The sequence below is a fragment of the Macrobrachium rosenbergii genome, chromosome 44 (genome assembly GCF_040412425.1).
Source record: "Macrobrachium rosenbergii isolate ZJJX-2024 chromosome 44, ASM4041242v1, whole genome shotgun sequence".
Lineage (NCBI taxonomy): Eukaryota > Metazoa > Arthropoda > Malacostraca > Decapoda > Palaemonidae > Macrobrachium > Macrobrachium rosenbergii.
In genome coordinates, this window is record NC_089784.1 from 12,331,529 (window position 1) to 12,349,067 (window position 17,539).

General features: G+C 42.4%; 1 protein-coding gene across 3 annotated transcripts in view; it reads left to right on the forward strand.

The window, feature by feature from the left end:
• The window catches only part of Nup107 (nuclear pore complex protein Nup107), a 123,490-nt gene that overhangs the window by 62,874 nt on the left and 43,077 nt on the right, over positions 1-17,539 (forward strand). Inside the window, exons 1-4 of one of the 3 annotated variants that reach the window (XM_067087753.1) lie at positions 2,381-4,673; positions 7,513-7,653; positions 15,959-16,054; positions 16,184-16,326. In XM_067087753.1, coding sequence (XP_066943854.1) covers positions 7,533-7,653; positions 15,959-16,054; positions 16,184-16,326 — 360 coding nt within the window. In that variant the 5' untranslated portion in view covers positions 2,381-4,673; positions 7,513-7,532. Of the gene's footprint in view, positions 1-2,380; positions 4,674-4,810; positions 4,908-7,512; positions 7,654-15,958; positions 16,055-16,183; positions 16,327-17,539 lie in introns of those variants that run through there. The other 2 variants (XM_067087755.1, XM_067087754.1) reach the window with 2 other exon arrangements.

The following is a 17,539-nucleotide window of genomic DNA, read 5'->3' on the forward strand; positions in this document are numbered from 1 at the left end:
GCATTAGTGACAGGCAAACCTTCTATGGCTTTAAAGGCGTTATCCTTTAAACTAGCTCTGAGGGTAGAAAACTTAATCACATTGGAAATATCCATACGATCGTGAACTAAACTGTTAAATATATCCCAAAATGCAAGCCATTGTTCTTCCCCACCGCTAAATTCAGGTATCTTAATTGCTGGGAGTTTAGGGGGAGGGAGAGGGTTAATGGGAGCCGAAGGAGGAGGCAAAGCGGGCTGTTGATTTATATCTCCCGTGTCAATCTCGCTCATAGTTTTCTGTGCAGTAGCAATAGCTTTCCTTACACATCTAGTTATTGCTCTATAACTTCTACATAAACTATCATATTCACTATCCTGTGAAATAATCGTCACATTCTGTGACCAACTATCTTCAAAACGTCGTAGACCTCAATAAGACAACGTTCATACATTACAAGGGTCGATTTTGGTGTATCAGTATCACCAATGCAGTTATCTGTCTCATCAAGCAAATCTTGTAAGGAAATAATTTCCCTTTCAATAACTACCCTAATCTTGGAATCCATTTTCTTGTTAATGGATCAATAAGAAACTTGCTCAAATATCAAAAATGTATGGCAAATTATCTAAACCTGATTGAAAATATAACTAATCTTATTCATAGGTCGAATAACATTCACTGAATGATAGATAATTTGACCACGTGCTCTTCATCACTTCACAAAATAAATCTGGTCACGAAAACCTAAGTTCAAAATGACTATGAAATTCAACAAGAATTTCTTCACAGAGTAATCACTAAATACGAACAATAATGTTCCATAAACAATAGATTACTTGGCAAAACACTCCAAGTAATTCAATACTTCACAAAATAAATCTGGTCACGAAAACCTAAGTTCAAAATGGCTACGAAATTCAACAAGAATTTCTTCACAGAGTGATCACTAAATACGAACAATAATGTTCCATAAACAATAGATTACTTGGCAAAACACTCCAAGTAATTCAATACCTTACCCTGCTCACCAAATAACTTTGGACACGTGCCAGCTACACTAGAATGACTTTATAGCCATCCATCACCAACGTGAACTTTATCGTAAATTATCTTTAACATCCCAAAAATCCTTTGTGAATCGTTATGGAATCCGGTTCGTTCGAAGGACCAAAGCAAAGTACTACTATAACTAGCAAAGAATGTGGTGAAACTTTAAAGTTTTAGGCCCACATTCGGTACGATTTCATTCAACCTTAAGCCCTCCTGCCCTAGCTTTGAATGAGACCAAGTTACAGTGCTGAGGAGTTTACTAACTTACTTAAATGTACCATGAAGTCAAGAAACATTATATTCTTTCCAACAAAGTGCAGTTGAGAACCAATCAACTATATTTCCTGCACCAATTCTTTTTGGGTGATGCCACACGGGTTCACAAATACGCATTTAAAAAGTTTAACACATATAATTAATATTTAAAGGACACAACAATCATCCAAGTTACATTAAGAAGCAAGAAAACATTAACATATTACTGCAAAAATTGACAAAACGTTACGTTACTTCGATAGAGGAAAACATAAATGGCAAGAAAAAGGGGATTTCAGAATATTCTTATGAAGAAATTACTGCAATCACGACGACAGTTCACGAGGTGATGGGGCTGGATTTTACGAGAATTTCTTCTACAACTTGCCTTTCTGGAGTTTGCTGCGAAACAGGCAGAGCTTCATGTTCCCACCCTGGAAGAAAACTCGGGAGCAGTACATTGATAGCACAGTTGTCACATCTACAAAACTACAGGGTTACGTAACAAACCACCAACTAAAACACAAACATTAAGTTGTTTAATCGTAACCCAACATACACAAAAAAAAAAAGGTTTCGTCCAGAAGGCAAGCAATCCACTGGCATGTGCCCATACAACAAGAAAACAACATATACATTCTCCACAAGAAGAAGTTTGACAACACTGCAATCAGACGTCATTTAATTTTATAGAGATGGATAAAATTTGCGAAAAAGGTGTTTTACTACTTTAAATATCAATGTACTAATTTATACAAACTCATTGCTATAGTTAATATAATAAAAAGCTTCTTCTGTGGAGCAAAACAATCACATCAACGTATTTTTTTCATAGAAACTGGGAAATACATCAAAATAAGTATTCAAGAAAACTAGGAAATTTTATTCAAGGGGAATAAATGGCAATTTTGACACTATCTTTTACTTCTTAGCGCAACCCTGGGGTTTTCTCTAAGTTCCATCTTTGGATCCTTGTGCTTCATTTCCTTTATTTTCCTACCACTCCAACTACCTCTTTTCATTGTTTTAAGCGCTGAATGGTCAAAAGTGCCCCATTGCTTGGTTTGACAGCCTAACTGTCTTAAATCAGTCAGTCATGTTTGCCACCTGTGTTTAGTGGATTTGTTCTTTTTAGGTGTTGTCTGAAGCAATCGTTCGAATTATTGACTGTAACGCATAACCAGATGATGCTGTCTTAATCAGCAGAACACTAGAAAGATGGGACTCAAGATATATCTATGAAAAATAGAAGTAATGAAAACAGAGAATGTGCAGAAGCAATGAAATACCATTAGATGGAGAGAGGATAATTAGGTTGGCTCTTTCAGATAGGAATAATGATATCCAGTACAGCTTCTCTTGCAAAGTTAGTGAGACTAAAAAAATACATTTTAAATAATGGGAAAGCTGAATAAGATTGGGAAACCAAATAGACTGAAATTGCATGAGAAAGTCAGATTATACGTATAATATAATCTGTATTTCTGTATGGACGGAACTGTGGTATGACAATGAAACTATCGCTACAAAACTTTTGTCTATTTAAGAATAAAACTAAGAAGAATATTGGGTGTCAGATGTCAGGGTAAAGTAAGCAATGATACAACAAGGGAAATTACCATGTATTTCAATTTGTGGGCGAATTTTCTGTGAGAATCCCATGATTCGATGAAAAGAAGGCGTGCTTGTTGGAGCTGGTAGGCCTAGAGGTGACAGTTTGATTTCACTGCATATAGTGATGGTAATTTGTGTAAAAGTATATTCAATAACTTTTTTTAAATTCTATATATGACCCTTTAGAAAGCAGATAATCTGTTAATCTAAAAGGCTTCTTAACAATTCTTTGTATAACAGTATGTCCAAGTTGTATCCCTCATGAATTGGAAGTAGTCAAAATTGTTGTGTTGTCCCATAGTTGAATACATTTTACTGTAGATCAAATCAACAGGCTTTACTCAACTGGAGACAACACACCAATCTACAAACAGAGAGATAATTACAGTTTAATTAAAGACTGACAGGTGATATTGCTTATAAACGAAGATGTACACATACACATATCCATCATATCTATACATTGGTATTGCTTAACGTCAGGCAAAACTGTGTCATCAGCGAAAAGCTTTAAGTATACTCCATGTTTCTTAGCAGGTATGATATCAACTATTAAACTGTAAAAGAGGCCAGGATCTAGAACATTTCCTTGCGGAACTCTTTTCAGCGGCTCTATTCTTGAAGTTCTGCTTGTTTGCATAAACTTTACCACATAACGGTGCTTCACTTCCATCAGAAAAAAAACGTCTTATCACCCTCAGCAGTTTACTTTTTATGCTAAGCACCCTTTACATTGCCTGTCTCTCAGTTCTGTTACAAATTATCTGTAGGTTTACATATGCCATATTCAACGTTTTTCCTTCTTCCAGTTTCCTTACAAAACTATCTCATAACAGACACTTTGCACAAGCCCTTTTCCTTGTCTAAAACCACACCGTTCTCTTACTGTAAAATCTTAATTTATTTGTCTTACCTTCTAATTAAAATCTTGCCATGCACTTCCCAGATTTACTCAACAAGGTTATGTTCCCAAAATTCTTAGTTTCCTTTGTCATCGTCACCATCATATACAAGGAAAAATATCCTTATCACCAATTCCTATGGAAGCTTTTCCTCGTGTGGACATACAGTATACCCATGGGTCAGCCTCTCAATATAACCTTTTACCATCGTACCGTAAAATAATTTGTTATTCCATCCAAACTTGGCATCTGTAAAATTTTCACCCTCTCAGTGGCCATACCTCTATCGTCAATTCAACTTAAAGATGGGAGAAGTTAGGGAATTCAAACGCATGAATAAAACCCAAAAGAAGACAGATAAAAATTAATGTAAAGAAGAATGAGAGAGCAATGAGAGCGTTATTTTAACATATAAAAAAGGAGTATTTAAGAAGAAATGTACTGCAACTCATTTGCATTAGTGACAATTTTAAATTCTCGATAAATAATCTTACAATTAGATATAAGGCGTGTGCACGAAGATGTAAGTGCAGATTGCAATTTTTTGTGGAAATGTAGATGGTTTTAATGCAGGAAAGCGAGACAATATGACTGAACTACAAAACCTTGTTAGGTTGGAAAACTTGTGTAATGCAAACTACACAGGTTGAGAATAATAAGTAATTTATTTATGGAATGTTGAAGGAAATAAATCAATGAACAAAACAACACTTTAAACCCTGTGACCATTACACCAGAAATTGAGGAGCCGTTATAAGAGGAAAACCGTACTCGCATTTACTTTTTAACTGAAACTGATCTGAACACGAAGATACCAAGCCATCGAGCGGCAGATTACATCGAGCAATTTTAAAAACCGATTGGCTACAAGTGAGTTGTGCATGTGGATTTCTGTTTAAAAACTGTATAGTAGTCATGTAACTGATTCGTGTTCGTGGTCAGAACCACAGGTTGTTTTGGGTACGATGAAAAAATAGCGTAACAAATCTTACATTACTTTGTAGCAAAGGCTAAACTGACTTAAGCTAGGCTGTGTGGTAGGTTGGCTTACGGGATACTCGGTAGACTGTACTTAGGCGTTAATACTTTAAAGCGTGAAATTGAGTAAGTTTATCTTTCTATTTATGACTTCGCTAATTGTTTTGTAGGTAAACGTTACAGTAGAGGTAAAACTGAAGCTACTACCGCGACCCATTGGTACGGCAGGCTAACTACCAGTTTACGTGCTTAATGGGCGTGTTTAGCCAAAAGTTAAGTATACCTTATTTTAACCAGACCACTGAGCTGATTAACAGCTCTCCTAGGGTATTAGATTTATTTTACGCGGCTAAACCAATTGCTTACCTATCAACGGGACCTACAGCTTAATGTGGAATCCGAACCACAATATAGCGAGAAATGAATTTCTATCACCAGAAATAAATTCCTGTAATTCTTCATTGGCCGGTTGGAAAATCGAACGCAGGACCAGCAGAGGGTAATTCTATATTAGCTCTGCGCCTGTTTTTACCTTTTCAGCTGGTTTTTTCTACACTTTTAGGGGTTCTGATACTGGTGGTGCATCTGTTTGTTGTCGGCCAAATGGAATGTCCCTTTGCCGTGTTTAGTACTGGCCCGGGCGGGGTTGGGTACCCATACGTTAACAAGTTATTGCACTTGCCGGACGGCATATGAATCGTTCGAAACAGACGTACCCGTGCTCTGTCTTGTGAAGATTGCGTATTGAAACCCCATTCTGGATGGACTTCAGGGGTTAATTACACTTGAGCGCCAAAAATTAAAGGTAAATTCATAATTAGCAACCAAAAAACTGTAGAAAACGTTAAGTTAGAAAGCAGTCGCCGCCGCGGAGCTACTATATAGTTCTACCATAAATTCCTCTAATTCTTCATTGGCCGGTCGGAGAATCGAACGTGGGACCAGCAGAATGCTAGCTGAGAACGGAACCCACCAGTCCAATGAGGAACTAGCCTAGTACCAGGCCCTTGGGGATGAACGTGAAAACATGAACCAAAACTTGGAAACTGCTTTTTCTTATACTTTTTGTGTTGCTGATGAAGTAGGTGGCAGTGTTTATTGTTGGTCAATTATTATTAACCTCATATCTCTACCCAACATGGTTGGGAACCCTTTGGGTGGGGGAAAGCGTAGGGAAAATGACTAGACTGCCATGGTGTTGTTATGGAATGGTTCCGTGCATGCACAGGTCATCAGGGAGCCATGGGCTATGTCTAAGAAGGGATTAGCTAAGGAAATCTATTATGAAAGGAACTATACTAACCTAACGCACCCTAATCTAACCTAACCTAGCAGGCGTGTTACTTAGCTAGGGACGGATCCCCACGGACCCCCTGGGTGAAGGAAACTCCACTTTTTACCAAAAGCTTCCATATAGCACTGCACATGCACGATAGCATTTCAGGATGGCCAGCATACAACTATTGAGGTTAATTACAGGTTAATTACAGTCGACTGACAAAAAATAACAGTACATTTTTTATAGCCTAAGCAGCCAAAGTACTGTAGGAGGAAAAATCAATTTCCAAAGTAATACCCCATGTGGAGCCATTGTTTAGTTCTACCAAGACTAAATTTCATGAGAACAAACAAAATTCATAAACATAAAAACATAAGCAAAACATGCTAATTCCAGTGGCGACTGGCGGGAACCAGGCAGCCATAATGATCTTCATTTTGGGTAGTTTACATTTCCTAGGGACGCCCCCGTAGCTCATTAACAATGACTCCAAATGACAAATGAAAAATTGCACAGAATAAAAACTGTTTGGAGGGAATATGACCAAACCAGACTTCCCTTTACCTAACCTAATCCCCCCCCCTCCCCTCCACCCCAATCCTCCCAAGTAATTTGTGGCCCTCTATTCTGCATTCTACCCAAATAAAATATGTAAGTAGTTGGCCTAAATGTAAAGTATTTAGTAGTTTTTTGGATTTTAATGAATATAGGCTAACTGTCACTTTTTGTTGTAAATGACTGTTGAACACTTTGCATTTGTTTAACAATACCCTGATGGGGACTACAGGGGGGAAAATTTTATAGGTTGGGTTTAATAAAAAAAAAAAGACTAGAGAAATACAAAGAAGGAGGTTAACCTCACATAGGAAACCACATCCCATTGGACCCTGGGGTTGCCTGTAAACCCAAGCCTGCCGTGACTTTGTATACCAAAAATCGTAGAGTGATATACAGGGATGCATCTCAGTCTAATCTAGCATAGGATTTGTCCTCTTTGTTGGTATCCCAAGTCCCTAGTTTGCCCAAACCTAAATTGTCAGTAAGGTCTCAGACACTGGTTTCCATATTTGGTCCCCTACTTTTGTTCAGAGGTAAAGGTCCCTTTAGTGAAATAATCAGACACTTATAACTAAAATGTTAAAAATTTGTGAAAATTACATTAAAAAAATCGGGGAAACAGTATCAAATGGAAAAATTAGTGTCTTTTAAGTACATCTCCATTCCCTGCATGGTTTTCTACCTGCATAAACAATTTAATTGGTCTTTGGACACATCAGTGATACACCACTTACCAGGCATACCATTAAAAGAATCATATAAGTGAAATCACGAAAACAATTGAAGAACAGTTCCCTTTTGGTTTACCATCTCAGTATAATTTATTGTAGGTTTTAATTCTGAAATGAGCCAGTTTACTCATTACTCACATCTGTCTTCCATCAATATTTCCAGGTTGATTAAATGTCTTAAAAATGGAGAATATGGACAATAAAATGGAAGAATCTTATGCTCGTCTAGATGCTGCGCTTGGCTCACCTGGTGGTGGTATAATGCGTACTCCCAAAACTTCAAGGAGACTCAATTTGATGAAAGGTAATTGACTATTTTCAGCTTTTAAGATTTTTTTATATTTATTGATGTACAGTATATACTTTCATAGCTGTGTGCTTATGTAAACAATAGTTGTTAGTATGGGAATACAAATCATTGCCTTCTGTGTAGAGGCATTCCTCAGTGCAAGCTGGAATCTTCCATTGAAACTTAGTAACAAGGTAATTAACTGGTGGTAGGTGAGTGGGGGCTTCCCACTCGCCTACCATAATCAACCATTTTTTCTTCAGCAGCCTTCAAGGACAGATATCTTGTGACACTGCTCCCTGAGTGTGTGGAAGTTGAAACTTGCATTTTTCCCCATGCAAGGAAGACTATCATCACCTTTTTTGTTGGAGCATTCCTCAGTGTGAGCTTGAAATGATTGTTGAAAGTTGGTAATAAGGTAGGTAACTGGTGGAAATGAGGGTGAGTGGGGGAATCTGTTAACCACCTGCCATGACCAAGCACTTTTTCTTTGGCCACTGTCAAGTGAGGACATTTGTTGTGCTCAAGCTGACTGCTAAGTTGGAACTTTTTTATAGACCTGAGCGAGAGTATGTAGCCCTTCAGCTCCCTTCCAAGGAGGAGGACTAGGAGGAGGAGGCCACTCACTCATACTGTCTGTAGTTCTTGTAGGGAATAAATTTGCTTGCCTGATCTTAATTGTGAGGAATGTAAGGACTGGGATAAGGGGAAGTGGAAGACTCTGCAGGCCCATTTAGATAAATTGCAACGTGACTGACTGAGAAAGGCAACTGCTAGGGCTGAAGCTAAGGCTTCCGCTAGTTCGGTTAATTCTCCAGGAGTTGATATTGCTGCTTTGCCTATCCCTTCAACACTTGTGACCGCATTTTCTCCTATTTCCAGTCCTCCGACTTTTCCTGTTATGCCGATACCTGGCTCTCATTCTTCTGAACCCTGTACCATTGTAATTTTCTGGTGGTGGTTGTCCTTACACAGGAGATGCCCGTATGGCATTGACCATGGCTACTGCCCCTGCAGAGGAGAGTTGAGGACACAGGATAGTGGGCAAGAACCTCCTCCTCCTCCTCCTCCTATCACAGGAAGAAGAGGAAGTCCAAAAGACCTCTGATAAGTAGTCCCATGGGACTCTGAGTGAGTTCCCTTCCCTGGCTTCTTGGGGGCAGGGAGGTGACAATGCTTGTCCACCTCTAGGTGTTACATCCAGGTAGGTAGGGTTGATGTGGGTTTCACCTAGCATGCCGGTACTCGGAATTGGCCCATGCTTTCTCAGACATAGGGACTTGTCCACCCATGTTTTGCTTGAGGCTTGTAGAGGCAGTACTTCCCACTTGCTCAGTATGTGGATGGCCACCAGAGACTTCTCACATACAAATGGGGTTTGAACGCAACAGGTCTCCACTGCCTGGTACTAATAGGTATTTGTATTATCTGTTTCCTCTAATGAGGATCACTCATCAGAGAAATAGTCAAGATTTCTACATTTGTTTAAAATCACTATTGCCAGCTGATGCAGGTGCATTTAAGTATACTGTACTTGCAAACATTTGTTTTTGTACATGAAACTTACCCGTCAGATATATACTTAGCTATAGTCTCCGACGTTCCCGACAGAAATTCAAATTTCGCGGCACACGCGACAGGTAGGTCAGGTGATCTACCATTCCCGCCGCTGGGTGGCGGGAATAGGAACCATTCCCGTTTTCATGTCAGATTTTCTCTGTCGCTGGTTCCGGCAACATCTGTTGTTGGTTCCTTCTGCTTGGATTTTCATTTTTCGCTTGCTGAGGATTATTTTGGACTGACCTTTGGTGACGTATTGGATCTTTGGCTTGGCATACGCTTTTGTGGACTGTTTTTGATTTTGGCTTTGGTATTTTCTTATAGAATGTCTGATCAGAGTGTTGCACCTAAAAAAACGTGTGTGTGTGAGGTCTGATTGTAGGTGAGACTACCGAAAGCTTCGGTAGATCCTCATTCTGTATGTTCTAGGTGTAGGGAGAATGAATGCTCTTTTGAGAATACGTGTGTTGAATGTGAGAATCTCACTGAACTGGAATGGAAGGCGTTAAACTCTTATGTACGCAAGTTGGAGAAGGACAGAGTTAGGAAGGCTTCTTCTAGAAGCGCTAGTAGGTCTCTTTCAAGGAGGTAGATTTAGAACCTAACACTCTTCCAGATTCTCCTGTCACTCCAGTTGTTTCAGCTCCTTCACCCTTCAAGCCGAACCTGTGGATTAGTAAGTCGGAGATGGCTGCTATGAAGGCTCGATCCATGAAGATGCAGTTGCAGATGCGAGCTATGGAGGAAAAGAAAGTGAAAGTGATAGTGATTTGTGCAGTGTCCCCAGTGTAGTGGAGGGGCGTCTGACCGGCTCAAGATCGCTCCTAGGCCTAGACCTCTTCCAAACTCCCAGACCCAGTGGAGGAGGAATGTCGACAGCCGCAAGGGGGATGAAGAGCTCCCCAACGGTCAGGCGTCCCAAGACCGGCAGCGCCTGTTGACGCGTCCCAGGCTGCCTTAGATCGCCGCAGAAAAGGGATCTTAAAGAAGTGTTTCTCTTCTTCTGCTTCTTCGTCTCCTAAACGTGGTTGGAGTTCGGCTGAGGAATCGCGTCCTTTGAAGAGGACTTGGAAGGCTCCTAGAGGAGACGCCTGGACTCTAGCCCTGAGCGCTTCCCTGAAGGTTCTCCTGTTTCAAGAAGAGAACTCAAGATCTTCCTCCTCTTCTTCTGGTGTTCAGGAGTCCACCAAGCAGATCCTGGTAGGCCTCCAGGCTCAACTCTCGCTGCTCTTGCTGGCTCTTTATCAAAGAGCTCCTCTCGTCCGGAAGGATGCCTCTCTTCCGATTAAGTCCTCCAAGAGACTCTCTTCTCCCAGCAAGTCGTCCTCTAGGAAGCGTACTTCTCCTGTTAAGCGCCCTCCAGCAGCAGGCGCTCCTCTCCTTCCAGGCTCTCCTCTCTGGTAGGCGCTCCTCTCCTGCAGGCGCTCCTCTCCGTCCAGGCGCTCCTCTCTCTTGTTGGCGCTCTTCTCCTGATAGGCGCTCTTCTCCCTGGTAGGCGCTCCTCTCCCGATAGGCGCTCTTCCCTGGTAGCGCTCCTCTCCTGGTAGGCGCCTCTCTCCTGGTAGGCGCCTCTCTCCTCGGCGCTCTTAGATCTCCAATAGCGCCTCTCACCAGGCGCTGCGCCATCGTCGTCGCCGGTCTTCTCCTGTTGGAGATACTTTCTCCTCAGTCAGACGCCCTGATCGTTCGCCTCGTGAAGTTCCTCTCCAGCCTCCCTTTTCGTCTGTTAGGCGCCCCTCTCCCAGCAAGGGCTCCTCTTCGGTCAGGCGCCAGTCAGCTTCAGGCGCTTCTCTCCGGATCATCGTTCTCCAGTGGACATAGGCTCTTCTCCTTCTAGGCGCTCTTCTTCTGTTAAATGCCCTGCTACTTCTAGACGTTCTCCTCCTCCTTCTGGCCTGGAGCGTTATCGGAGGACGATTCTCCTAAGGACATCACAATCTCTGATTACAAGAGGTTGACAGCGCTACTAGTCCAGGAGTATGGAGATTCCCTCAAGCCTGCTTCTCCTCCTTCCCCTGGTTCTATGCTCTCGAGCACCAAGGCTTCGAAATCTTCCTCTCTTGTGAAAATGCGTCCCACGATCTCCATGAGGAAAGCTCTTAAAGGTTTCGGAGTGGCTCTCCTCAAAGAAGGATGCAGGCAAGACTGTCTTCTCTTTGCCTCCCTCTAGACTTTCGGGAAGAGCAGGAATGTGGTACGAGACTAGGGAGCCTATGGGGTTAGCTCTCCCCTCTTCTGCTGGCTCAGATTTTTCTTTCGCTGGTGGATTCTTCCAGAAGACTCTCCTTAATTCGGCCAAGGCTTCTTGGGGACTGTGTGAACTGGACCATTTCCTCAAGGGCCTTTTCCGCGTGCTGGAAGTGTTCAACTTCATGGACTGGTCTCTTGGGGCCTTAGCCAAGAGAAGTCTTCAAGAGGATTCAGTTAGTATGGAGGACCTCAGCAGTGTGTTGTCTTGCCTGGACAAAGCTGTTAAGGACGGCTCGATGGAGATCGCTTCCCTGTTCGGCACTGGCCTTCTTAAGAAGAGGTCAGTCTTCAGCGCTTTCCTCTCTAAATCGGTCTCTCCTTCCCAGAGGTCTTCCCTCTTGTACGCTCCTCTTTCTAGCCATCTTTTCCCACAAGAAACTGTAAAGGAAGTCTCTCGTTCCTTGTCGGAGAAGGCTTCTCAAGACCTTCTAGCTCAATCGTCGAAGAGGTTGAGACCTGCTGCGCCTATTACTAAGAAGGAGAAGCCCCCTTTCAGGAGCCCTTTCGTTCATCCAGGTCTATTAGGGGCGTAGACCTGAGAGAAGATCCAGGCCTTCAGGACTCCCTTCCAGGAAGTCCAAGTGAAGATCAAGTCCTCCAGACTCCAGTAGGTGCCAGACTTCTCAAGTTCGCCGAAGCCTGGGCACAAAAGGGAGCGGACGAATGGTCCCTCTCTGTTTTGAGGAAGGGGTACCTCATTCCCTTCTTTTCGAGACCTCCTTGACTACAACTCCGAGGGAGTTATCGCGAGATACAAGGATCCTGTGCGGAGGCAAGCCCTTCTTCTAGCCCGTCGATCAAATGCTAGAAAAGTCTGCAATAGAACCGGTGCAAGATCTTCACTCCCGGGATTTTACAACCGTCTTTTTCTTGTTCCAAAATCCTCGGGGGTGGAGACCGGTCTTGGACGTGAGCTCCCTGAACGCTTTTGTCGTCAAAGAAGAAGTTCTCTATGGAGACGACGTCTTCAGTTCTGTCGTCTCTTCGTCAAGGAGATTGGATGGTGTCCCTGGACCTTCAGGATGCTTACTTCCACGTCCCCATCCATCCCTCCTCCAGGAAGTTCCTAAGGTTCATGGTAGACGGCAGAACCTTTCAGTTCAGGGCTCTTTGCTTCGGACTCTCCACAGCTCCCCAAGTGTTCACGACCATTCTCAGGAATGTGGCTCACTGGTTGCACTTGGAGGGTGAGGGATTTCCTTGTATCTCGACGATTGGCTAATTCGGTCCAGTTCAAAGAACCGTTGTCTGGAGGACCTTTCTCTCGGACTTTAAACCTGGTCCAATCTCTAGGACTTCTTGTGAACCTCGAGAAGTCTCAGATGATTCCTCAGCAGGAAATTGTCTACCTGGGGATTCGGATGGATTCTCGGGGTTTTCAGCGTTCCCTCCCTGGAAAGAAGAAACGCTGCCTTCAAAAGGTGACAGACTTTCTGGAGAAAGACAGTTGTTCGGCGAGGGAATGGATGAGTCTGCTGGGGACCATTTCCTCGCTGGAACAGTTCGTTTCTCTGGGAAGGCTTCACCTCAGACCTCTTCAGTTCTTCCTGAAAGAATCTTGGGATCGAAGTCCCAAGACTTGTCGATTCCTTCAAATATCATCTCTGGTAAAGGAACAACTCCGTTGGTGGTTAGACCCAAAGAAGCTGGGTCTAGGAATTCCTCTACAACCGCCGAGCCCTCGCCTCAGTGTTGTTCTCAGGACGCGTCGGAGTCGGGCTGGGGAGCGACACTAGGCTCGGAAGAAGTATCAGGTACCTGGGACACGGATCAGAAGGCCTGGCACATCAATATGAAAGAGCTGGTAGCCATTCACCTAGCTCTTTCCAGATTCAACTTCTGGTCAAGGGATCAGTAGTTCTAGTCAACTCCGACAACACCACAGCCCTGGCTTATATCAGGAAGCAAGGAGGGACACATTCCTTCTCCCTGTACATTGCAGCAAGGAACCTTCTGTTGTGGGCGGGGGAGAGAAACATCGTTCTCCTCACCAGATTTGTTCAGGGAGAAAGGAATGTGAGGGCGGATCTGCTCAGCAGAAAAGATCAAGTTCTTCCCACGGAGTGGTCCCTTCATCAGGAGGTTTGCGAAAGGCTATGGTTCCTGTGGGGGAGACCTCATATAGACCTCTTCGCAACCCATTGGAACAAGAGGTTGGAGAACTACTGCTCCCCAATCTCGGACCCCAGAGCAGTAGCTATAGACGGCCTTCTCCCTGGGTGGAACGGTATAGACGGCTACGCTTTTCCCCGTTCAAGATAATGGGGAGGTAATCAGGAAGTTCAGTTCGTCAGAGGGCACCAAGCTCACCCTGATCGCTCCCTTTTGGCCATCCAGAGACTGGTTCACAGAGGTACTGGAATGGATGATAGATTTTCCCAGGTCGCTCCCTCTCAGGAGCGATCTTCTCAAACAGCCCCACTTCGACAGATTTCACAAGAATCTTCCCGCTCTAAACCTAACTGCCTTCAGACTGTCGAAGGATTGGTTAGAGCGAAGGGATTTTCAGCACAAGGCTGCTAAGGCTATCGCCAGAGCTAGAAGATCTTCTACCTTGCGCCTCTACCAGTCGAAGTGGGAAGTCTTTAGAGATGGTGCAGATCTAAGAAAATTTCCTCTTCCAGTACCTCTGTAATGGAGATTGCGGATTTCCTTCTCTACCTAAGGGAGCAATGTAACCTGGCAGTTTCCACCATAAAGGGTATAGGAGCATGCTGTCTTCAGTCTTTCAGACACAGAGGTCTGAACATCTCGGATAATAAAGACCTTCACGACCTTATAAGGTCTTTTGAAACTTCAAAAATAAGTCCCTAGACCTCCCAGCTGGAATTTGGACGTGGTCCTAAAGTTTTTGATGTCCTGCAAGTTTGAGCCTCCTCGATCTGCCTCGTTCAGGATTTGACCAGAAAATCACTGTTTCTTTTTGCTCTTGCTTCTGCCAAAAGAGTGAGCGAATTACAAGCCTTGGAAGGTTCTGTAGGGCTTTAAGAAGGACTCTGCAATCTGCTCCTTTCAGCCTCTCTTCTTAGCAAAGAATGAGAACCCTTCAAAACCTTGGCCTAGGAGTTTTGAGGTCAAAGGACTCTCCGATCTTTCAGGACAGGAGCTGGAACACACACTCTGTCCAGTAAGAAGCCTTAAACATTATTTGGAGAGAAAGAAACAGCTCAGAGGCAACACACCGAAAGTCTTTGGTGTTCTGTCAAGGATCCTTCAAGAGCAATTTCCAAGAATGCCCAGGCTTTCTTCATTAAGGATATTATTAAAGAGGCTCATCTTTCATGTAAAGAAGAACATTTTCAGCTCCTAAGAGTTAATGCTCATGAGGTGAGAGCAATAGCTACTTCTCTAGCTTTCCACAAGTCTTGGTCCCTCCAGTCTATTGTGGACTCTACATACTGGAGATGTAACTCAGTGTTTGCTTCTCATTATTTGAGAGATGTTCGTGTGACATATGAGAAGTGCTTCTCTCTAGGAGCTTACGTATCCGCGGATTCGGTGCTGGGTCAAGGAGCTGAAGCTAATCCTATTTAATTTAGTGTTATTTTTAATTGTTTGTTGTGTTTTTATGGTTGGTTGAAAAGAGTGTTGCAGGTCTCTCTCTTTTTTCATCTCATAACACTAACAAGGTTAGGCTTGGTCAGGTGGTCGGTTTTTGGTTGTTAGCTCCTTGTATTTTTATTACCTAGCTCTGTCATGTAAGAGGGATAGCCCCCATTGATATGATTCAGGTAGAGGCTCTGTCTTGTAAGTGGGTTAATCCCCATTGACATGATCCATAACAGGCTCTGTCATGTAAGTGGGTTTTATCCCCATTGATATGATCCAGAAGGGCTGTCAGTCTTAGGTCACTTCCTCGCTGAAGCTCTTGAGGCATGCAGACTCATAGACAGTATCCATGAAGTCTTCTGCCCAATCAGGTAAGAACCATGGTTTTTGTTTATTCCTACAACATATGTTGTTTTCCCGTTTTTAGTTCTTAGCTGTCTCTTGCCCTCCTCCAAGGGTGCCAATCAGCTAAGTATATATCTGACGGGTAAGTTTCATGTACAAAAATGATATTTTTATGATAAAATAAAGTTTTGTACATACTTACCCGGCAGATATATACGATTAATAACCCGCCCAGCCTCCCCTCAGGAGACAGGTGGAAGAGAAAATCTGACATGAAAACAGGAATGGTTCCTATTCCCGCCACCCAGCGGCGGGAATGGTAGATCACCTGACCTACCTGTCGTAATGTGCCGCTAAATTTGAATTTCTGTCGGGACGTTGGAGACTATAGCTAAGTATATATCTGCCGGGTAAGTATGTACAAAACTTTATTTTATCATAAAAATATCATTTTTTAAATAATTGATGCAGTATCAGTGATTTTGTTATTATTGTGTTAGGCATTACTGTTTAGGTTTATGACATTCAAAATACTTATCTCTCTCTCTCTCTAATGTGTTGGCTTTGTATTCTTAAGATGCTATGTAAAGATACGTAAGATACATCTATGTTTCAGGTTTGAAGCCTGAAGATGATATTGGTGCTTTGTTAGACAGATCTATTGGTATTATTGGGTCATCACATTCAACAGTTTCAAACACAACTCAAATGGGTAAGGTTTGGCTAAGTTTGCTTATACTCTCTCTCTCTCATGTATCATATGAAATGAGTTTTTGCTATAATATTTTAAGTATGTTAACTTGCTTGTACAGTATATATGTTAATGAAATTTATCTTTTAGGACTTAGTTATATGGACAGCCCTAGTATGATTAGAGAAGATGTAACAGCACCTTTCCATGGTACTCTTTTGGGAGATATAACAACAGATATTGCCAGTGCTGCTTTGCTCTCTAAAGATGACCCTGGTATTCGTGCTACACAGGTAAGAAAACTATAGACTTTAGAATTAATTAGTATGGTGCACTAGTATACCAAGTGAACTGTAATGCAATTCTGAAGGTTACATACTATCATACTCTAGTTCATACTCCATTTTTTCAAGAGAATTGAATAGATCTGCTCATGAGTTAACAAAAAACAGTATGTTATGATGAATCAAGAGTGTTTCTCTCATAGGATACAAACGCTCATATTTTGCATGTGCTCAGGCTTAGTAAAATTTATGGAAATTACTGGAATGGTATATGCTTCTTGCTGGTACTGGAGATGATATCAGTCCCATTAATGGTGGGTTTCTTATTAACAGTGTTACTGTACTCTGTTTCAACTCATCTGGCACCAAAAAATTCATCATTCATTGACAAAAAGTCATGGCAACATTGTGGGATGCACTTGCCTGCTGACAGGATGAGAGAAAAAATGTGAGGGAAGGGGATTATAAAGAGTAAGGACTTGACTTTATATATAAGTAGCTTACCAAGTAATTACATAGCTGTAGGTTGTCAACCACAGCAGCCTAAGAATTCAAAATTTGTGGTAGTGCTCAATTGTTTTGTGTAGGTGACAAGACCCTGCCCACTTTCGGGTACTGATAAGAACAACTTAGCAGAGAGCTTCAGTTCGTTTTCTGCTGGCTTCTGACTAAAATCAGAGTTTTTCCAGTCTCTTTCATTGTTTTTCGGATATTATTCCCAACTTTTGGTGAAGTACTTAATTTTTGTTATGGCCTCGATCTTTGGTTATTTGTTAGCTGTGGTTAGCGATAGTATAACCTTTCTTTTGAATTTAAAAATATCAGATTCTAGCTCTTCGAGCATTCGCTTCTGTATAGAAGGGTGTAAGACTAGATTAAGGAAGTCTTCATATGATTCACACACGAAGTGTACTAAATGTAGGGGGTGAGAGTGCAGTATAGATAACACTTGCATAGAATGTCAAGAGCATTCGGCACCAACTGAGCGCCCATATTCATCTGCTTTGCCTGCCTTAGTGTCAGAGGATCCCTCTTTTGCACACATTAGGAAGCAATTGGTTGGATGATGTGCTGGGCTTGCTGCACGAGGTGCCCACTTCGATTAAGCCTTTTCGAGAGGCTTCCTTGTCTCCCATTTCTTCAGAAGAGGAAGAGGAGGTCCAAGAGCCTACTTGTACTGCGTATGCTTCTCTGATGAAACGCTTTTTGGCGACTTTAACCT